Source organism: Cladophialophora immunda, assembly GCF_000835495.1.
Source record: "Cladophialophora immunda strain CBS 83496 unplaced genomic scaffold supercont1.1, whole genome shotgun sequence".
Lineage (NCBI taxonomy): Eukaryota > Fungi > Ascomycota > Eurotiomycetes > Chaetothyriales > Herpotrichiellaceae > Cladophialophora > Cladophialophora immunda.
Window position 1 is genome coordinate 4,547,202 of NW_015622541.1, and position 21,461 is coordinate 4,568,662.

At 53.4% G+C, this 21,461-nt stretch overlaps 7 protein-coding genes across 7 annotated transcripts; 4 read left to right on the forward strand and 3 right to left on the reverse strand.

The window, feature by feature from the left end:
• Positions 1-1,481: 1,481 nt before the first annotated feature.
• On the forward strand, positions 1,482-1,790 carry PV07_01327 (uncharacterized protein; the record flags this gene model as incomplete). Its single annotated transcript, XM_016387838.1, has 1 exon — positions 1,482-1,790. One exon carries the CDS (start codon positions 1,482-1,484, stop codon positions 1,788-1,790), a length of 309 nt encoding a protein of 102 aa, XP_016254766.1.
• A 346-nt stretch (positions 1,791-2,136) lies between these two features.
• On the forward strand, positions 2,137-2,319 carry PV07_01328 (uncharacterized protein; the record flags this gene model as incomplete). Its single annotated transcript, XM_016387839.1, has 1 exon — positions 2,137-2,319. The coding sequence occupies one exon, from the start codon at positions 2,137-2,139 to the stop codon at positions 2,317-2,319; it is 183 nt and encodes a 60-aa protein (XP_016254767.1).
• A 3,868-nt stretch (positions 2,320-6,187) lies between these two features.
• PV07_01329 (uncharacterized protein) lies at positions 6,188-7,929 on the reverse strand. Its single transcript, XM_016387840.1, has 3 exons — positions 7,399-7,929; positions 7,122-7,343; positions 6,188-7,068 (listed from the first exon to the last, which is right to left on the reverse strand). Exons 1-3 carry the CDS (start codon positions 7,537-7,539, stop codon positions 6,694-6,696), a joined length of 738 nt encoding a protein of 245 aa, XP_016254768.1. The 5' UTR covers positions 7,540-7,929; the 3' UTR covers positions 6,188-6,693.
• Positions 7,930-13,552: 5,623 nt separating this feature from the next.
• PV07_01330 (uncharacterized protein) lies at positions 13,553-15,996 on the forward strand. The gene is made up of 3 exons (XM_016387841.1): positions 13,553-13,764; positions 13,878-14,200; positions 14,260-15,996. Exons 2-3 carry the CDS (start codon positions 14,074-14,076, stop codon positions 15,207-15,209), a joined length of 1,077 nt encoding a protein of 358 aa, XP_016254769.1. The 5' UTR covers positions 13,553-13,764; positions 13,878-14,073; the 3' UTR covers positions 15,210-15,996.
• Positions 15,997-17,207: 1,211 nt separating this feature from the next.
• On the reverse strand, positions 17,208-17,639 carry PV07_01331 (uncharacterized protein; the record flags this gene model as incomplete). The annotated part of the gene is made up of 1 exon (XM_016387842.1): positions 17,208-17,639. The coding sequence occupies one exon, from the start codon at positions 17,637-17,639 to the stop codon at positions 17,208-17,210; it is 432 nt and encodes a 143-aa protein (XP_016254770.1).
• Positions 17,640-19,051: 1,412 nt separating this feature from the next.
• PV07_01332 (uncharacterized protein) lies at positions 19,052-21,030 on the forward strand. The gene has a single exon (XM_016387843.1). The coding sequence runs from the start codon at positions 19,242-19,244 to the stop codon at positions 20,037-20,039; it is 798 nt and encodes a 265-aa protein (XP_016254771.1). The 5' UTR covers positions 19,052-19,241; the 3' UTR covers positions 20,040-21,030.
• Positions 20,203-21,280, reverse strand: PV07_01333 (uncharacterized protein). The gene has a single exon (XM_016387844.1). It carries the CDS (start codon positions 20,825-20,827, stop codon positions 20,381-20,383), a length of 447 nt encoding a protein of 148 aa, XP_016254772.1. The 5' UTR covers positions 20,828-21,280; the 3' UTR covers positions 20,203-20,380.
• Positions 21,281-21,461: the final 181 nt, after the last annotated feature.

Genomic DNA, 21,461 nt, shown 5'->3' on the forward strand with positions numbered 1-21,461 from the left:
CTTCGTGGAGGGGTAGCCGCATTTCCCTGCCTCGAATCATGAGCTTCGAGACATAATATGTTCTCGGGTGTCTCTGGGAGAGAGTACAGGATCTCCTCCAGGCTCCAGCACCTCCCACAATTTGCTTGGTGAAATTAGGGCACTGTCTCGCGCTTTCTAATAGCAATAGCGTCGAGACCGCAGGATGAGACAATCAATAGCCCTAGGCCTGAAAGTGCCTCGAAGCTACCAGCATGTCCGTACAAGTACTCCGTACATAACTACTGTCTACCACCGACAAACGTCGTCCACACGGCTAGCGAGGATTGCAGGCCGGGGGCGGGCAGTCTCTAGCGAAGCCCTCATTTAATTGACACACACGTGGGTGCAGAGGTGGCAGGTTTATTCGATGCCACCAAACATGGTGGAGGTGTGCGTTTCCGCGACCCGATGCAGTTGGTCTTGTGGTAGAAATCAGGATGCGTGCACATATAATGCCCCTCGCCGGCCGCTGAACTATAGATCCCAAGGATTGGGCCCTCTTGGTAATATCAGTCGGTAACGCCGGCACGAGACGGCCAGGAAATGAACAGCAAGGTTGAAGTTGCAACAGGAAGCAGCGAGCCTGCTCGAATTGAAATCGTCAAGAGCTCAGAGCGGAGTATTAGGCCTGTGGAAATTCTGGCCAGCTCAAGAATACAGTACACTGGTTCTCATGTGCTATTGCACTATTATTGGGCAACAGTCATCGTCGCTAGACTCACAATCTAAGCAAAGTCCACAGGCCCTAGATGACTATCAACGAACCTCGGTCTGCTTTTCTGTTCCGGCCAGATGAAAACTTATTGGCGATGTGTTGGTCACCCAAGTGAATTGTCAAGGCTTTCTTGCGAGTGTGCTTGGTGGCTGTGGAGAGTTTATCTCGAAGTGCGACCACGACTCCGGATGCAGAGCGCGAATCTCGACGCTCGGCACTCATTGACACTTCACCATCCTCTATGCTCTCATATGAGTGCATTCAGATCGCGCATCGAGCAGATAACAGCGGGAGCAGGTGAGACGAATCAGATGCCATGACTTGGGAATGCCAACATAGTGGGGCACGGCGTAAGGCTGCACAAGGCTGCCACCGACAACGAGGGCCGCGGCGGACGACGTCAGCCAAAGGCTTTTGTAACGAGCGGGATTTGCCAGTGCCAGGTCTACACTCCGCCAGTGCTTTGCAGTCCCGATGCTCCCGATGTGAGATGATTGATGATGACTGTTGTGGGGGAGAAGTTGCCTGACTCCGCAATCAGCTTAGCGGGTCATGCCACAGAAAAGTCGCATGATAATGCGGTACATTCGCCGACCTCCGAAGTACCTGGTGGCGACGACCGTTGGGCGCGCCGCTTCGTGCCCCGGCAAACTCGAAACAGAGATCAGATCCCTCTACGCAGGGCCCGAGTGTAGTCGTCGGCTTTGTACTTGTCGAAACTGCTCAAGATCTCGAAGTATAGAGCATGCTCAGATATTCTGGTGGTTCCAACGCCACCACCATTGGAGATCCGGCTATCTTGGGAATACCCCGTATACAAGAGGTACAAGGAACAATACCGCCGCACACGCGGCGAATGAGGCAACATCTCCCTTCCCCACCGCAGATCCCCCTGTCGATGTCACTCCACTCATCAACTGACACTATTGTCAGATCGTTTCCGGAATGGGTATGCTACCACCATCCTCCCGCCGTCCTCGAGCATGACATGAACCATGATCCCATTATACAGCCCTTGCGCCATTTTCCATGTGGCCTGGCCTTGGTGGTATGATCGTGCCAGCATGGGTGGTGTGCTTGCCCTGCGCAGGCTCTGCTAGGGGAGGCTGGACCTCCACCCCTTACAGGAGGGCAAGAGTACATAAGGCCAGGATTTGTAGCTAGGTCTTCGAGGTCAGAATCACATCTACTGGACATCGACCAACCATCTACTGAGCACACTTATATCCATACTCCGGGGAGAGGAATAAAAAGAAAGGCCTCCAAAACGCTCCGCCAACAAAGGAACCCAGTAAAAGCAACAAAATAGTCAAGCTCGAATAGATTGACGAGCCAAATCGGACACATATCACCATCATCACCCAAAATCTAAACCCCTACACACACACAAAGCAACCAAAATGACGACCCCTCTCGTCTGGAGACCATCGCCGGTGTCCATGTCGCGGCACAACATGCAGTTCGCCGGCTTCTTCACCGCCTTCATGATCCCCCTGGGCCTGTTCATGTGGGGTGTCCGCGACCCGGCCAGTGTTGCTGAAGCACGGAAGAGAGCCGAACGGTGGCGATCCTCGAGGTCGTGAAAAAGAGGGCTGGAAGACGGAAGCGCATTGGAGCGGAGTAAGGAAGGGGAGGAAATAATACAGGAGTACATCTTTGTTACAATACCGGCACATTTTGGGGGGAAATCATCACGCAAAGAATCGGCGAAGGGAGCGATGGGGAGCAGCGGTTTTTTTCGTCCTGTGCATTGCCGGGCAGGCCTTGAAAAGGGTCTAAGACCAGCAACCGAGTCGAGCAATATCCACGAGGGAAAGAACCGGGGAGAGAGGAGGCCCAGGAAATCAGCCGAAAGGCGAGTTCTAGTCTAGAGAGGCAGTCTAGTAGTGACGGGACCGCTGTAGCCGGAGACCCTTGCCGATCATTGTTCAATATCAATTCGATGTCTGATGCTCTATGATCTTGACCAAGCGAGACCTGAATCCTCCCCATGAGTGACATGCCAAGCAGAACGCCGTTCTTGCTCCTCATCCTGCCTCCCACATCCTTGGCCTGTTCCTGCGTCTCAGGAGACCCCAAGACTCGTTTGGGTCTTGCTCCGGAGGCTTTGAAGGTCCATTTGACCCCCTGCATATGCGTCCGTCGGCCGTTAACGTCGTAGTTGCCTGCGGAATATCCGCGCGTGCTCGGAGCATGACGGCCATCTTACCTTCTGTCATGCCACTGTTGTATGGTTCGGCCCTGGTCTTGCATCCGTCACCAACGGCTATATGCCAGATGCCAATAGCCGCGAGATCGAATCATCGCTGAGTTGATCCCCCGAGATCGTTTCTCGGTGCTTTAGCCGGACTTTTAGGTCCGCTTGGATAAAGTGATGCATCATCTGAGACGCCGCCCTGCTTCCCTGCAGGTGCACAGCTCGAACCCAATTCGGGAGGGAGGTGAGGCAATTCCGGCCACAGGACATTCCTTCCGCCCTGGACGGTCGGCGGAACCAAAGGGACTCTTTTGAATGACGGAATGAGAAGAAGCCCAGAGGGTCGAGCGCGAGCGCTGTGGAAGGTGGTCCCGCTTCCATGAGCCCTTGAGTTGCTAGATCGTAAGAACATCTCCCAGGAGGAGGGCCTGCAGGAACGACATCGGATCCTTGCATTGGCAGACGACAGCTCTTGCTTTCCATTTCTCTCCTCATAGCCTGTCTTTGAGGGGCACCTACATGTTTATCAGGCAGTCAATCAGGCAATCCTTGGAGGTGTTCATGATCCAGGACCTCTGGTAACATCTCTTTTGAAACTGCCAAGATCACTGGACCTTGTGAGGTGCATCTCCAGTTGGGGGAGCCAAATGTGTCTCTGTGTTCATCTTTTCTGCTGCCGATCAAGGATCAGAAAGACAGATTAGCCAAGGCTGTACGAGGTCGTCGCTTGAGCAGCCCTATTAAGCAGCATTCAGGCTCCAGAGATCACCAAACTTGCTATCGCCAGCCGCAAGGGACATAGTGAACAAGGCCATCGCCGCTTTTCCTGGACTCAAAAGTCCCTTACACATCCCTTACATAAATCCCCGTAGCTCCGACAAGGGAGGACCGCCAAAGGGGAAACAACCTCCGCAAGGGTCGGATCCGTGCCTTGGACTCGGAACCAGAGCCAGAGCTATGCTCCGCCGGTTGTTCGGCAAGTTCCATATCTATCTCAGCACACCTGCAGCTTGATCAACGATCTGTGGTCGTGCTAGTTGAAACGGACGAATGTGAACTCGCCCACTAGGACGTTGAAGGGGGGGGCCCTGCCGAGTCACAAGGCTCGCACGAACAACCAACATCTGCAGGCCCTTTCAAGGGCTGATGACTGCTTCAACAGACCGATTCGGCTCCGTGCGGAAGCCCCCCTCGCAACGTTGGCTGGACATAGTATCTCCTCTAGACTAGTAGCATGCTGGTCTCCAAATATAAACGGTCACTGCAAGAACACTTAGCCTGGCACGCGGTGGGATGGACTGGGCGCTTGTGGCTCTGGACAAAACTCAGATCATTTGGTGTCATGATGTCATTGCCACGTTGCCTGAGTATTAGGCACGAGAATGGATCAAGACATAGGCCGGGGAAGGGGGAAGCTGAGAAGAGGGTGGGTTGGCTGTAGCAACTTCTCCCTTTGGCGTGGCTGGGATGCTAGTATTACCCACTCCGGCATGTTCCAGATATGGGGTGACAGGTAAGCACTCGTTTCGGCGGTTCATTTCCGAAGAAGAGACAATAATAGAGAGGGACGAGTCAGGCGTGTCACATCGTTACGGGGCGTAGGGGTGGTGTCTCTCACTGCGAGGTGTTTTAATCGTCACGCGTTGTATCCCTGACCCAAGACCTGTAGCCCCCACCATTTCATCGCCTAGCGGTCGTGCTGGCTTGGGAAATTGGCCTGAAAGGGAAAATGGTGGTTTCCCGTGGGATGGTCTGGATGGGTGGAGCGGATGGATGTCTAGAAAGGGAGTGAGAAGCGAGTACGCTGGTCAGGGCAGGAGAGATACCGATCAATTGCTGTTTCTTCCCGTAGCTCAACAGACCAGGCGAAGGGCAATACCACCTTAGGCAGGGCTATCGGGATAGTGATACAACCCCATAGACGAATCAAGGCTCGCAGCACATCGTGAAGCGTCCGAGCGCAGGCGGAAACGCTCGAGGCGGCCACTCGAGACTTCATGCTAACCCTACCCGGCCGCCCAGACTGGCACACCCTTGATGCCTCTCATTCTTTTTGGGGCAGAGCGAATCAAGGGCCACGTTTCTGCGCAATCAGGTGGAAAGAGAAGACCGGAGTAGTGCGAATGCATGCTGACATGATCTCCAAGGTCTTGGAAAATCTTGGGACCCTTGACCGGAGGGAAAGGTCCATGCTGCTTTGTGGGTAGGAATTGCGGCGAGGGGTAGGGCGTACTCGTAGGGTTGCCCCTATGTGGGCGTGTCCCCTATCAGAACTCGAAGTTGAAGATTACGAGTCCACGATTCTCGAAATGCCGTCGCACAGTCAAGCCACCACGTGTGTGATGAGGTTCCTTCTTCGAGCTCCTCGCTTGGAGAACGCCGGGCGCTCATCCCCATTGGGATATTGTTTGCTGCTCAGTGCTCACTTGTGAATGAATTGAAAGGCTCCGGCCCTTGCGAGTCGCAGCCCGTGTCTGGGGGGTGGGAGACGAAGCAAAGAGAGGGCTCCGGGCGACGTGGACGGGTATTAGACTTCTTGATATTCTAGCCCGAGCATGGAGCCCAATGCTCCGGGCACTGCGAGCTGCAGGCGGTGCCGATCAAGCAATTGCAGTTCCCCGGGAGCCTCAGGTGGCCCGTAAAGATTCCCCTTGGGCCGCCCCTTGCTCATGGACATGCCCGCGGCTGGCCCAAACAGGGCAACGAGCAGAAGCCGAATGCCCCCAACCGAGGAGCCGTTGCAATCCGTTGTCGAGTAAACACTTTGAAGCCAGACGGGAGTCCCAAAAGTCTGGACGATCGCTACTGCCATATTGTTGGAAGAAGGGAAAGCTCAGAATATTTGACGAGGCGTGCAGGTTGTGTTGGGTGCAGACAACGTACAACCAACCCTGGCCTGGTAGGCCGGCATCCCAACCACAGGCAGGGTGGCGAGCTCGAAATGTTCCCCGCGTTCGCCGTCCTAAACCTCCCCGAACATTGTTGGCCAGTGTCTGTGACTCTCAACTCTCCATGGAAGACTCGTAATGCCGTTGGTGCTGTCTCGGAACTGGCTACAGTTGCTTCGGCCTTTGGACCCCCTCTTGGGAAGCCAGAGCAGCCAGCCAACAGCGAGGGCCTGAGGCCTCGCGTGCCAAAGCAATCACACACTTTAAACTTCCAAGAGAGAAGAGAAATTGGCTTTCTGAAAACTCTTTCTGCGAATGCCTTGTTCAGTTAATGGTCTTTCTAGGTTTGCGAAGGAGAAAGGAATGCTCGGGAAGGCATGCAGGGTAAATTCGTATCTCTGTGTGAGAGACATCGGTGTACTCTCATGGAGGTATCACCTTGTAGTACAGAAAGATTATTTGAGTGTTTCAAAATCGGCACGGAGTTGCCGGCCTCCCACCCTGTTGATCCGTTGATCCTTTGAACCGCTGGTATTCCACATCCGCAGGGCTCCTGTGAAAGCCCGCTGTCGATAACCCATGTAGAAGGCATGTAGAAGGTCTTTGCTCTCCCGGATTCTCCTGCCCACAAAGGGGGACTCTTTTTTTCCCTTTGGGGAGACCCTAACGTATCACATGTTCCATCAAAAAGTAGTCGTGCAGAATACCAAAAGTTATTCCGTCCATGCTTGCGCGATGCGCGCCTTCGCTCAAGTGCAATCGACAAAAAACCAAGAAAGAAGAAGCAGCCCGTGAAGGTAGGTATCTCAAGACCTCTGTAGAACGCCAGTAAGAAGGTGCAAGCCCTCAAGTCCCAATCCGTCATGACTATGCTACAAGGAGTCCTCAAAAGAGTGTAATGCAAACTCGGAGTTGAGGTCGACTGCATTCTTGTCAAAGTAGCAGTCTGGGCCGTTGTACAGCATATTGTCGTGGGTGGAGAAGGCATCAAACTTGTCGAATTTGTCTGGCATGAGCATCTCGCTGAAGGACTGGTCTTGACATGACCGAAGGGCATTGAGCTCTGCTGATAGCTCGGATATTCTGCCATTGAGCTTTGTGACTTCGTCGGCTTGTCGAGTATATGACTGTAGCAGGTCTTGGTGCTTCTCATGGAGATCCTCCAACTGGCGCTCAAGGCCTTTGACATGTTTCTCTTTCCTCTCGCGGAAGGCGCGTTGAGATGCACGATTTTGGGCACGTCGTCGCTGCCATCGAGTCAGTCAACCTTGCAAGCAGAACATGTGAGGAAGGGACGAACCAAATGCATGTTGGGAATGGTTTCCTTGTCCTTGGCTGCTGGGGCCGAAGTGCTGCCGGATCGTCGTCTTCTTCGGTCGGTCTGATCAATGGTCGCGGCGTTGTTGTATTCTACAGGGATCTTGTTCGTCTGAGTTGGGGGATAGAAAGACGCTGGCGTGGCTCCATATTGGAATAGGTCATACTGCATGGGGGCGTTGTTGAACATCATTTGATTCATCTGCTTTAGGAAGGGTCAGTGATCGAGGTCGTCAAAGCGTCGATGAGGCTGGACTTACATGAGGTGAGTTGGGACTTGATCCCTCAGAGGTGCTGTCGAAGTATTGTCCGGTGGTGAAGAGTGATTGACTTGGTGATTGACTCGGGGAGCTCACAAAGCCAAAGTCCATGTTGATATTGCGATCCCAGATCGACGTCATTCGAGGGACCAGGTGGTCTGAGAAGGTGCTCTTTATCTTTTCTGAAACCTCAAAGCCGGATCTTGAACTTGAGTAAGCGTTGAGTATGTAAGACAGAAGCGTCCAAAAAAAATATCTCGGACTGCGTTTGGTATTTCATCAAATGTCAGATGCGGCGGAAGTCCATGGACAGTGAAAGGGGAATTAAGATATAATTCGCCTTGGGGGATCTGGCGTGCTGGGTGCGGCTATCCAGGGCCCAGCGGCGCTAGAGCAGCATACGAGGATTAATTGTTCTGCCATGCCCTTGATACGCATTGCTGGTAGCACCCCGGCCTCCTTAGCCCCGAGAATCACGAACTGATCGCTTGCAGGGGTGGATGACCTAGGTAGAGGGTGCCGGGGCGTAGCGGTTGGTAAGTGCAACTGGAGGGTCACTTGGGAGAAGACGAGTCGGTTGACCGACGGGAAAATGTACGGGCAGAAACAGATCCTGGCCAGCTCGACGTTGCTAGGCTGCCTCACAACCAAACGGACACCCTATGCCGACTACCCAAAGAGGTTTGGCATCCCCGTCAAGCCAAACCCAAGACTTTTGGAAGCAGGTTAGAAGCTTTGCCCTGAGGTCAGCAATTCCGGAGTGGACCACCGGCAGTACTTCAGACCAAGGTACAACGTGACTGGTGGGAGGACATGGACAGCCTAAGGGGGCCCTACAAGCATGTCCTTGTCAGCCAAAGGCGGGGGCCAAAAGAATATGATTGGAGAGACAGCAAAGTCATCATTTCGAGGCTGCATCACCAAGGCAAGCTTTGTTGGATGAGCGATGCTCGGCGTGGATATCCTTGTTCGTCGCGTGAAATGGTTCCCGGGCCCTTGTGTGCGAAGGTTGGCATTGAGCGCTGACTGGCCAGCGGAGGCTTGGACCCACCCCTATTTCCTAATTGGGAAGGCGCCCTTGCCTGCTTTAGGTATAGATGAGAATTCAGTCCAACTGCCTCTGTGAGGCTAGCTTGCATCTCACCACCTGCCCTGATGGTCCCTCCTCAAGGTCCCTGTCCAGGGTGATGGAGTATCATACCTATGCCTTTGGAAAGGTATCATATGTATCGATGATCATATCATCCCCATCCCCCACCGGCCCCAAAGCTTGTCTCTGTACCTAACCGCACCAGATAGAGCCCTGTTCGAGGAGTTAGCAAGTATCAGAATCCCTCCCGAATATCAGGTTTCGATCGAGGGGTCCAAGCTCACATCACTCGGATCGTGAACAACTTTCAAGGACGAAGGAGAGAGGCAGAAACATTAGACTGACAAGACCGCTGGTGCTCTCAGCAACAACCACCTTGCCTCAATGCCGACAAGCCATCATCAGCATCAGTCACACCCAAGCCCACCCCCAACTGCCCACGCCAACCGCAACGTGCCAACAAGCACAATGTTTGTGCTCAAAGCGTCATCCGTCCAATACGCAACAGAAGACCCCGCGCGTCTCCCATGCAGATGCTGGCTCATGTAATACATTTTTTGCTGACCGATACTTTCTTGGCCTCTCTTGCTGCTTCGTAAATCGTCCCTTAGCTAGCCACGTCAAACACAATGCATGGCAAGCGCGGCGGTCTGTTCGAGGTTTGAGGCGTCTGGACCTCGTTCGATGCATGGGCTCCCCCAAGGAAGTTTCCAATGTGACCCCACTGGCGCCTTGAGTGACCCGCTGGACGAGGCATTCCTCAACGTTGGTGCTTGCACCTGATGGACGGTCTGCTTTAGCGTCGACGCCACAAACTGCTCAAAGCGGTAAGTGCTAGGGTGTATTCCTTGAGTTCGTCATGCCGCATGAATGCTGGGGATCAATACGGGCCCTGCCCACCACTCCGAGGCCTGGTGCGGATACCTCAACCCGGAGCGCCTTAACCCAAGGGCGTAATGGGTAGAAATCTATCTGATTTGCTCTTTCTCTGCAAAAATGGGCCGATCGCGAATCTGGTGGATGTGCAGTCCAATCAACGCTCGGGTTACACCGTCAATGTCCCTTTTGAGCCTGGCCTGAAGCAACGTGACCTGCTTCGACCCTTGCAAATGATTCCGAGAAGCCGTCGAGTCATGTGCTCGGTGGTGTGAAGGAGAGCAGATCGTCAAACTCCCCATCTCGCAAAAGCGGCGCCGGTCTCAGCAGGGCTGAGCTTTGCAATGCTGGGCAGGTGCCAAGAAGGACACATTCCAGATGAGGCAACCGCCCTTCTCGGGCTGATATCGGTTCTCCTTGGTGTTTCTGTGACCAGCCGCGCGTTGAAGTGCTCGGTCCGTCTTCGCACGCACTTGCGGAACAAAGCAACTTGATCCGATACCAACACATTGTTGCTCTAGAGAGAGCAATACGAAAGTCCAAAACTTCCTACGCCGCCTTCGACATTTCCAGTTTCCTGCTCCATCGCTGGCAGAGAGTCGTCGGCACCCCCTTTCCGTTGCTCTCCAGTCGACATCCCCCTCTCTCGATGTTGCTGACAGGATACCGCTGCCTTACATGTATCAGTTTTAGGATATTCATCAATATCTAGCGGGGCTTGGTAGGGGCCGCTCGGACCGCAACCTGGAGCTACCGTTGAAACCCACACTTTCCAAACGACCCTTGGGGATGATCTGCTTGAAACCGCCGTGACCACATGGTCCGGAGGATTATGTGGTCATCTTTGCAGACCCTTTGATCGGCATTTTCGTAGCCGCAATAGGCAACTTTTTAAAGCACCTACTCAAAGAGGAAGAGATTTTGAGCTTCGTTCCCGAATCACATGTTGGCCAAGTTGACTCCGGTACCTGTCCTCGTTGTATGCAGTGAGAATAAAGTCAGGAAATAGTTCGGTCTCAGCACGATTGTGAGAAGACAGAATTAGAAAAGACCATTTGTTCCCGACATCATCCATAGATGATCAGTCAGGAAGAACTCCGGCACGTCAGTGCTCTTTATGCAATATATCAAACACCCAAAAGCTGTTGACTGTCGTTGGACGGCGCGTAATGGGACGTAACCCTCACGTCTTCCGATATTGAGACTTTGCGGTGCACCTACCTACCTAGGTACAGTCGCCGGCGTACTTTGTCGATAAGTCCGTATCGAAGTGAGCACGGCAACCCCACAGCACAAGGTATGTTCGGGCCTCAAAGCCGATGCCCCTTGTTCTCCCCGTTTTAGAACCGTTGGATAAGACTGGGTGATATTGTCACCGATAGCTCGAAAGCAGATACAGTTGCGCTCTCTGAGGCTCGACGTCGTACGTGAACCTTACCTTTCACAGCCAAGTGTATTCCTTAGGAGATTCTTAGGTAAACAGTTACAGATTACCTCCCACAGAGCACATCTGCAGGTACACGGCTTTAGGGCAGGTCGAGTCATGTTGGACGGATGAAGTGTAGTAGAGTATCAACGGCGACTCAACGGCCCTCTGAACCCCCGTCATTTCCCCCAGGTATTTCGAGGTTTGCCCCAAGCTTTGTGCAATAGATACGCGGATACGCAGATGCCGCATTGTCGATTGCACTGCCGCACGTCAGGGACCAGGTATACGCGTCGAGATGATTGTTCTCATCACCATATACGTCAAGGCTGTGTGTGTTCATTTGTGCTCCTTTTGTGCTCCTTGCCCTAATCTCTGACACGAGTCCGGTTCGGGATATCGCAGTCCGAGGCACTAAACACTTGATGACCGGGGAGGTACGGAGGAATCGGTATCTGAATTCGTCTCGGTCTCGATCTCGGTGTATTCGATATCAACTCTGACAACTCATATTAAGATCGGTCGATTGACACCAGAATAAAGCCTCAAAGGCCTCACGAAGGCCAAAGTACGGAGTTCTATCCCGTGCGTCTGTCCGCTGACTCCGCGGGAGATATGGGGCTGCGTTTGAACCGCTGGCAGCAGAGCCTTTGGGAGCGATGTGGGCAATCTCAACGTGGCCACAACTCCGGCCCACGAGCAGGACGTAACACGCAGAACGACGGGGGCGAAACTTCAACAATTCCCCAACCACCGCTCGTTATTAGCCGGCATTGTTCCAGAGATCAGCCGATGACCGCCGTTTCTTCCCAGAATGAGAAAGTTGCGCCGAGCAACGACTGGGGCCTAACTGATCCTAATATGCCGGTTGATATGTCTTGCATTGATCCGATGATGGGTACCCAGGTTGTTGAGCTCCAGACCGAGGATACAAGCAGGCGGAGCTGACGTCGTACGGGAGAGTCGCGAGCTGGCTTCACTCGGAGAAGGGGGCCGCCTTTGGTTCTGATACAGAGCACTGCAAATTTTGCGTAACCCATACATAGACCTACCCAAAACTCTGAGGCTCCATTGACGATGCAACCCTGGGGAAACGATTGATGTTCGTTATGAATCGTTATGGAATGGAGCACTCACCGACTGGACCCTGCCATCAAGGCCTCCTTGTTGGCTAGGATCTGCGTTTTGATTTGGGCCTGACCTTGTTCGACCTTGACTTTCTTACGAGTCGCCCGCTCCCTCGTGGCAGACCCTGGCGTAGGCGTAGGACGAAGGTTACACGACATCAGGGGTCAACCACGACGAATGTCGGCAGGATGTGAGCTTCAAACCCAAGATCTATGAGTACCGTGGATCTTCCCTTCTGCGAGAGATCTGGCGGCAAGCGTGAAGGCTGAAGACCCCTTCGCTTAGAATGCTGGTACCTGCCGCAGCGGACCGTAGGAAGTAGGCTTGATCCTTCTCGACCTGCTTGTACATGAATGTTGACTTGACCCGACGGTTCATGCACATGACGTGGTTCGATATGTACCTAGGGAACCTGGTCCAGATGGACGTGCAGCCTTGCAGCCCAAAAGACTCCAGGCATCCAGAACACAACGGCACGGCCTGACACAGAATAGACGTCATCTCAGAATGTAGCTAGTCACTTAATACCGAGGAGGTGGCTGCCAAATCATATATAGCTAATATTGTTCATAAGGATACGGATGCCACGATGCCCAAGGTCAGAATAAATGCTCCCATGGATAATGAATACCTTCAAGTTAATAGTGAATCGCGTCAGCTTTGCTGCTTTAGTACCCTTTCTCCTCAGACTGTGCCGCCTATATTTACATCGGCTCGACGCATACAAGTACGAATACCACGAGTACAACTTCTAGACAAAGATTACTTTCGTCTCGTAATTCGCGTGGGCATCTAACCAGTTCAGACCAACGTTTCGACTGCACCTGTAAATGTCAAGGAAGAGGATACGCCCGACGAGAAACAGGTTCACAGCTCACGCCCATGAGTCTATTGAATTGGCTTGCAGCAGTTTATGGGTCGTGTTACACACTTCGTTGAGATACCTTTGTACCCAGAGATATGAGTCTGTGACACAAGGCGACGGGAAGAGCGTAGCACAAGGGGATGGCAACATGGGGGAGAAGATTTACGATTGAAACACAGAAAAACGTGGCGAGTGCATGGTGCAGATGCTGTTGAGCGGCCCCTGAAAAGCTGCACATGGGGGTCAATCCCTAAGTCTACGGTTAAAGGGAGCCCCTACAAGTAGACCCTAGAGTTGTAGGGGCCTATAAGGGTGCCGTAAGAGCCCCCAAAATGGCAGATCCTGCCCATATTCAATCTGCTGGTGCATGGCCGGCCCCTGTTAGGCATATCGTTCTAACTCCCCTTCTAGACCATATTGGGGGTCTAGCGTTCCTTTAGCGATACCTCTTGGGTGTCTCTCCAATTCCCCCCTATGATCCACTGTGGCCGCTGTGGCCGCCGTGGCAGCCACCATCTTCGATCTGTATCCCTCGAAGACTCTTTGGAGCCCTCTTACAGGCTCCTATAGGCCCCTTTGGCCCCCTCCACGCCCCCTTAGGAGGGTTTTTACCCTTGGCGCCGGCTCCCTCCAGGCCGGATAGCAATCACGCCCCGTGTCTCCCCGTCCATTGAGAGCCTAAGCGATCAGGTCCTTCCAATTCTAATCGCTGGAGCTTGCAAAGCTTCCTCTCCACCACCCTCTTTCACCACGCTTCAGCCAAACCTGCCGTACCACCAGCTCCTCCACCTCCACCTTGCAACTTGCACTTGCACGCAGCCAACACCTCTACCATACTCCATCTGTCTATCACCCTCACCTAGCACCGCGACTGCTTGAGCGTTGTACCTTTGCGAGCATACACAGGAGAATCATCGGACGCAACCGCGTCCAATTCTCCCATCGCCAAATTCTCACAGTACAATTGTCCTCTCTTCTGAGGTGAGTTTAATCTTCCATTGGGGCTCTTCTTCACCTGGCAGGGTTTTTTCCCTGGCAAGACTCAACATAATCCCCCTGGGCCGTTGCTAATCATGGATTTTTTTCTGCGGCAGGTGGTGCATCTCCTTGGACAGCGGAATCGTATCCCAAGCTCCTCCTGGTCTATTTCCCCACCGCTATCGCTCTCTCCAGGTCGAGCATGACTTAGTCACGACCAATCGAAATAGACAGCCTATACAATACTGCAGCGCCCACATCAGCCCGACCGCGTTTCGCATCTGAGTACGGGGCGCCCGTCGCGTTGTCACGATGGGCTGCACAGGATCCAAGATAGATCCGCGGGAAAAGGAGGCCTCACAACAAAATGCGAAGATTGAACGTCAGTTACGTGCAGATAGAAGAATGGAATCTCGGACAGTCAAGATCCTACTGCTAGGTATGCGGCCATGGCTACGGGCTCGTTGTGTCTACCACGGCCCGCTAACATAGCTACAGGTGCCGGTGAATCCGGAAAATCGACAATCATCAAGCAGATGCGCATTATCCATTCTAGTGGATTCCAGGATGACGAGCGCGTCCAGGTGAAGGCCGTCATATTTTCCAATGTCGTTATCGCATTCCGCGTTTTGTACGAGATCATGCAAGATGAAGGGATTGACTTTGCGGATGAGCGCAACGAAGCTTACGCCGAATACCTAGAGAATATTAACGCTGACGTCGATGCGCATGAAGCATTCCGGGACAAGAGAGTCAAGGAGGCCATGATTGCGCTCTGGAAGGATGCCGGCGTACAGAAGGCCGTTGCAAAAGGCCACGAGTTCGCGCTTCACGACAATCTGACCTTTTACTTTGAGAACATCAATCGCATGTTTGAGCCCGACTGGCTGCCGAACGACCAAGATATGCTCCACGCCAGACTCAGAACGACCGGCATTACCGAGACCGTCTTCGAGCTCCAGCAGCTGACCTTCCGCATGATGGATGTGGGAGGACAAAGGTCGGAACGTAAGAAATGGATTCACTGCTTCGAAGGTGTGCAGTGCCTGCTTTTTATGGCCGCCTTGTCTGGATACGACCAGTGCCTCGTGGAGGACGTCAATGCCAATCAGATGCACGAGGCTCTGATGCTGTTCGAATCATTGGTCAACGGAGAGTGGTTCAAGGATAAGCCCATTATCTTGTTCCTCAACAAAATAGATCTCTTCCGCGAGAAGCTACCCATATCACCACTTTCAGCCCATTTTCCCGACTATACTGGCAAAGACGGCGACGAAGAGGCTGCCAAGCAATTCTTTGCAAACAAGTTCCGATCCATCAACCGCAACTCCAACCGCGAAATCTATATTCATTTCACCAATGCAACTGATACGAATCTCCTCAAGAAGACCATGGAAGACGTGCAGGATATTTTGATTCAGAAGAACCTTCAACGACTTGTTTTGTAATGAGGCAGAGCCAAAAGTTTCCGGGGCTGTGAGCCCTCCGCGTATCTTTCGATTTCGATGGCGCAGTACAACACAGAATCAAGCACGGTCTTCTGGTCGGATCAAGTCGGGATAAGTTAGTGTCGGCTCGACATTTGTTGCATTTTCCACGGTGGTGAGGTTTGCAAGACACGGGCATATTCTAACCATCAAAAAGGAGGCAATACTATCTTCCGTTTCATTCTCGCAGCGTTGGCGTATAGGAAATACTTTTCGGTCAGCAAACCATTTGTTTCGGTCCACCAAAAAACTTCGACACGATCGATCAGCGATCGATGTGAATAGGGAGGTTTTCACAACGACTATAGACGTGAGGGTGAAGGAAGCGTGGGCTCTGATCTGCCGGACAGACCAAGCATGCCGTCTGGGCGGCACTGCAGGTCAATCCATTCAGGCAGCTGCAACTCTCTAAAGGCATTGTTGGGACTGAGGGTGAGCGGCCCAGTACAAGCGCCCCCAATGCGTCTGGCTGACGGCTTGTGTAAGAGGGGTCATGGAAACAGGAGATGTCTGGAAATGCATTCATGGATAGAATGTAAGAGACGGCACTTGGGGGCTTCATCAGGACGAGCTAGAGCAGACGAGGCGCCACACCCTTATGCTATGGACTTCCCTTTCCGCAGGATTGATTGCACTCCTTTTGTTCGGTCTAGGTGTTGATGTTGCGGATGGCAGTGGCTGCCGTATTGCGAGCTGAACAGGTTAATGACATTCACTCTCACTGTGGTTGCCAACCATTCATTCCATGCACACGTCGAGGCTGCTCAGCGCCACCCCTACCTTTCATCACGGCCCTCTTGCCTTCCAGTCTTCGACCCTTTCTTTCCCCTTGTAGTAGTTCTTGAGCTTCCCGATTATGCGTCCTTGCCTCTTCACTGATGCGGGTTGAAGATGCCCACTTTCTGGTGAGATTAGAAGAGGCTTAACTCCGCGTCAACAACCTCGCTTCGACTAAGCTCCTGATTTTGCACAAGCGGAGGGCTGTTACCTGCATTTTACCCACACATGACAGGTGGAGTTGCTAACATCCGAAGTCGTGGGGAGACAAACGCGCGTACAGGTTGGGATCATGAGTCGAGAAAACGACGGGGCCGTCGCTGGTCACAGCCATGGAGGGTTGGTTGGTGGATAGTAAACTGAATGCTGGGAGAACGTATTCGAGGTTTGCAAATATGGGTTCCATCAGTCAGCCCGCGCAGGCGACGGGTCGTATGCGTAGACAGAGCCCGTGAATGCAACGAAACTTACAGCATCTCTGTGAACTTTGGGTCTGGTAGATACCGAATATACTTTCAAACGTCACGCCCTGGTCAGTTGAAGTGAAGCGGATATATGTTTCCTCCAGGGGGCGCAGGGCAGAAATATTACCCGAGTCAAGTTCAGTTCCCAAGCCTCGACGCGGCGTCCACGATGATCCGTAATTACTTGATCTGCAAAGAAACCAAAGGGGCAGTCGTCTGCACCAACTGCGGTATCCGGTAGGTTCGAGGCTCCTCTTCAAAGAAAGCCGTACCGACAATGTGGTAACGATGATCGATTGATGCAACAATCCAGGGTGCGCAGATGCAAAGAACAACAAGCGAGGGTCAGCTTCAACTGGGGATTGCGTCTACTCTCAGGGGATGCCGCAATCCGTTCCCAAGAAACCTTCAAACTCAGGAACTCTCTCGGCAATACCAGCATGTCTCCCCGTAAGCAGTCCCAAGACCGGCAGGGAGCGGAAGCAGACAGCTGAATGATAGAATTCAAGGTGGATAGCACAACTTTCAGAACTGTGTGGATATCGGTACCATAACGATTGAGCGACTGAACAGAGCAGGTGCACATCACAAGCCAAAGCAACAGACAATGCGTGGGACGGAGACCGACATCCAGTGTGCCTCAGCAGCCCTCCGACAGCGTCCGCCCTCGACACCCAGAGTCTTTCCAACCGACCAACTCCTTCGACCAGGTGCTCCTTCACTTGTGATCTCCCTTGATCTTATGATACAAATCGCTAGCAAGAGAGGTGCTTGGCCTGCGTTGCTCCGACATTCTCCGCCCCCCCGTGGCTTCAAGCCCAAAGATGCTGTCTTTGCGGGTGACATCGCTGGCGACAGCCACGCTGCCCTTTCGGGAGTTCGCTGTGGCGGCACCTCCTTCTGCAACCGTGACGCTTGCACGGCGATGTGCGCTGTCCGCAGCAACGTTCTGGACTGCCTGAGCGGCGGCCGCGGCGTGTTCGTCCAGCGCAGCTTGCGAGGCTCGTCGGTCAGTCTCCATGGCGTTGGAGGCAGCACTGTGACGTCGGTAGAATCCACTGTGCTTGCGCAGGAACTCGTCGTACGTGGGATTGGCCTTGTAGCCGGGCCCACCTGTGAGGGCATGCGGCATGGTGAAGGCGCCAGACATTTTGTGGGAGGTAAGGAACCGAGATTCGATCGAGACCTGGGTTGCTATCTTCGCACGGTTACACTGGGAGTCTGCCAACCGGGGTAATGCTTACCTGGTGCTGGATGTACGCGTTTACCTAATGCAGCATCCAACAACAAGGCTTGATCCCGCTACCGATTCTGGTATGGCGAATGTGGAACCCCCGTCTTTTCTCGATCTGTGCTCTGACCACGCTTGGAATGTAAGCCTCGCTTCTCGAGAGGCCTGTGTGGTGAACTCCGACAATCCCTGATCTGGTCGAAGAGGTGGTGTGGACCTGGAGCGATATAAGTCAAACGGGTTTCGAGCAATGCAACCACACTCAGCCCCAGCGTATGCGAGGTAATGCCAGTGGTATGGCTCTGTTGATGCTGATGTACAATGACGTCGGCTTGCAAGCGTCTGTCGCAGCCAAAATGTCCACAACGGTGGGCTTGTAGGTGGGGGTGGTCCCTGGGCACCGAGAAGGGTGAATCTTACCAGGACGATGGTAGGTCCTAGAGGGTTTCGAAAGGCGTGAGTATGTAATCCTGGTGAGAAAGCTGAGTAAGGACGGGTACTGACAAACAACGTCTCCAGCGTTCGAACAGCTCTCCACGATCTGGACCTCAGTCTCGAGGATCTCGCTTGGATAAAGCGGCAATGATAATGTGATGGAGGTCAGAGAAAGGTAGCGGCGGTGCCCCGATCGAAGAGAGAAATTGAATGATTTCCTGATTGGGACTATATCATCACACAAAGTCTCGGAGGGAAGAGATGGAGTGGCAGAACGGGGGAACTAAAAGGAAGTTATATGACGGTTGCTCTCGACAAGAACAACGACTGTCGCCTATGGATGCCACAGCTGCAAGAGCACCCTCACCCATCTCTAGGGTCTGTGTCGTCAATTCTAAACTCTCGACCCCTACCAGACTTGCACTTGGAGGGTGTGCTTTGCCTTGTGCTTGGTCAACATGTGCTAAACCCCCGCACTTTTTGGCCTGGGCCATGCAGGTTGAACGAATCAGCACGCACTCGTCTCGGAGAAACAGTTGTTCCAACCCATCCCAGAAGCCGCGATGCGCTGGATTTCTCGGGGAAAGGGGCGCTGACCTGTGTGTCTGCTGATGGCTTATGGAATACGAGGTGCTGTGAGGCTGCCATGCTGCTGAGCGGCACCGTTTAGGGCCAAGGCTGAGCTTGAGTCGGGCCGATTCCTAGCACATGTGATACCACGTGATGATGCATGTGACTTTCTCGGAAAATGATTGTTCCGAAATGCTTGGCATTCGATCGCATCTTCCGGTTCCCGATGGCGACGCCGCACGATGGCGCCACCATGACGAGACCGATTGCTGTTTGAGCCTCGGATGTTGCGTGGCCTTCCCATTGCTTCAAGTCGACGCAACATCCATAGCTGATGAGTGGAACCGTCCTTCGTGTTTTATGCTTGTTTCATGCAAGGCTCAACCCCAACAGTCTCCTGATCCGCAGTTTGGTATTCCAAATCCTTATCCTGCTGACGTTGTTACACGCACATCGCTGCATAAAGCCCAGGGCAAACCGCGCTTCTAGCTTAACTTGCGTATCTATTCTCGGTTCATGCAAGTTCCGCGCCAGCTGCTGTCAAATTCAGCTTTATTCCAAATTCACGTCGCCCTCAAATCCGTTCCTTGTCGTCCCGCTTGCGCAAGAAGAGGCCTTCCGAAGGAGCAAGCCTCAAACTTAAGATCTCTTGCGCCGCTCAGTGTCTCGAGTCGTCACTTCATCGCCCGCAACACCAGCGCAGACGTGCTCAATCGGCGGCACCAACATCGCACCTTTGCGCATTCCCTTCCTCGATCATCCTCCCCGCCCGGTTCCGCTCCCGCTCCCGCGCCCACCATGTCGTCCGCGACCACCTTCTTCGACTTCACCCCCAAGGACAAGCGCAGCGAGGACTACCCGCTCGCGCAACACAAGGGCAAAGTGGTGCTGGCGGTCAACACGGCCTCCAAGTGCGGCTTCACCCCGCAGTTCAAGGGGCTCGAGACCGTGTGGAAGGACATCTCGGAGAAATACCCGGACCAGTTCGTGGTCATCGGGTTCCCCTGCAACCAGTTCGGCGGGCAGGACCCGGGCTCCAACGACCAGATCCAGGAGTTCTGCCAGGTCAACTACGGCGTCTCGTTCCCCGTGCTGGGCAAGACGGACGTCAACGGCGACAAGGCCGAGCCCGTCTGGGAGTGGATGAAGGCCGAGAAGCCGGGCATCATGGGCCTAAAGCGCGTCAAGTGGAACTTTGAAAAGTTCCTCATCAACCGCGACGGCAAGGTCGTCCATCGCTGGGGGTCCATGACCAAGCCCGAGAGCATTGAGAAGGAGATCATTGCGGAAATCGAGAAGGGCAACAAGTCCTAGGTGGGGGGTGGTTCTGCTGGGGATAAGGAGTGCAGTGCAACGAAAATGCAATATGAATGATCAATGGGTGATGCTGTGGTGGTTAGTTGGAGAAGTGGATGGTGGTGGTGGTGGTGGTTCCAGAGCCAGCAAAAGAGATGTCGATCGAGCAGTTGATGATACCCTAACGTCGAGTTTTACCGACAAGCGCTAAATGATGACGATGAATTGTGAACATGCAATACCATTCATTCATTGTTCACTTTTGGTTTCGGTTCCAAGTCCCATACCCCAAGCGAAAAAAAAGGGCATACGACAAAAGGCGCCTTTCCCCCATTTTTTGGTTTTACACCCCAAAACACTCAAAATGCCCTCCCAATTTTCTCTGAGATGTCATCGTCCCACCGGCGACACGTCGCGACTCCCCCCTCTCTCGAGATCCGCCTCGAACGGATTCTGCGGCCCCAGTCCCAGTCCCAGGCCCTGTACCTGTCCCTGTCCCGACCCTTGCCGCTGGCTCTGTGACGTCGTCTCCTGCGCCTCGAAATGTTTATACGCCTGGTCTCGCGGGTACGTGTTGACGACCAGCTCCAGGTCGCCGGTGTCGTCGTCGATCTCGCGGTTCTTCTCGGCCTCTTGGGCGTGCCGCTGGCGGCGCTTGCGGCGGACGATGACGAAGAGGACGATGGCGAGGATGATGAACAGGCTGTGCGTCGGTTGGGAAAAGTGTCAGCAGCAACGAGGGAGGAGGGTTCGAGTACTTCGGTGCGAGGTACTCTCTGTATCTTTCCGGCAAGCAAAGCAATCATACCATAGGCTTATGAGCAGGGGCACCCCCGTGGTCAGAAACTGGCTCGTGTATTTCTCGCATACGTCGTCATTGGGGTTTGGGTTGACGCATTTGTCTCTCCTCAGCAGTGTGTGTAGTTGCCACATCGTTTCCCTTCCTTTTTGGGTGTGTGTGCTTTGCCTGCTTGCTTATCTCTTTCGCTTTTTTTTGTTTCTTCTGTTCCTTTCCTTTTTCAACCTCCGTGCGGAGAGTGGCTGTTTGTTTGTTTGTTTACGCTTTGTCCCTGAACGTTGCGGGAATACTTCGGCTGGTGGTGAACTTTGGTAGGGGGAGAGAGGCAAGGGAGGCACGGAGGTTCAAAGGTATTATGTTCTGTGCTGGTTCGTCATGGGTCGGCGTTCAGAGTTGTACTCGGTGTTGTAGAGAGGAAATGGGACTAAGAGAGGTGAAAGGCGTTGAATCGCATACATACATACCTACTAGGTACATACATAGCCCAGCAGTGGAGCGCAGCCCGCCAATATCCCCCTGCCTCACCCTCGTCCTCACAACTCCTCCAAACTCAGGAACGCGGAGGCGAAACTCAATCTTGAAACACCAGGGGGTGGTGGAAAAACGACTCGGTCCTAGCCGTTCACGCAGCCCAGTTTTCC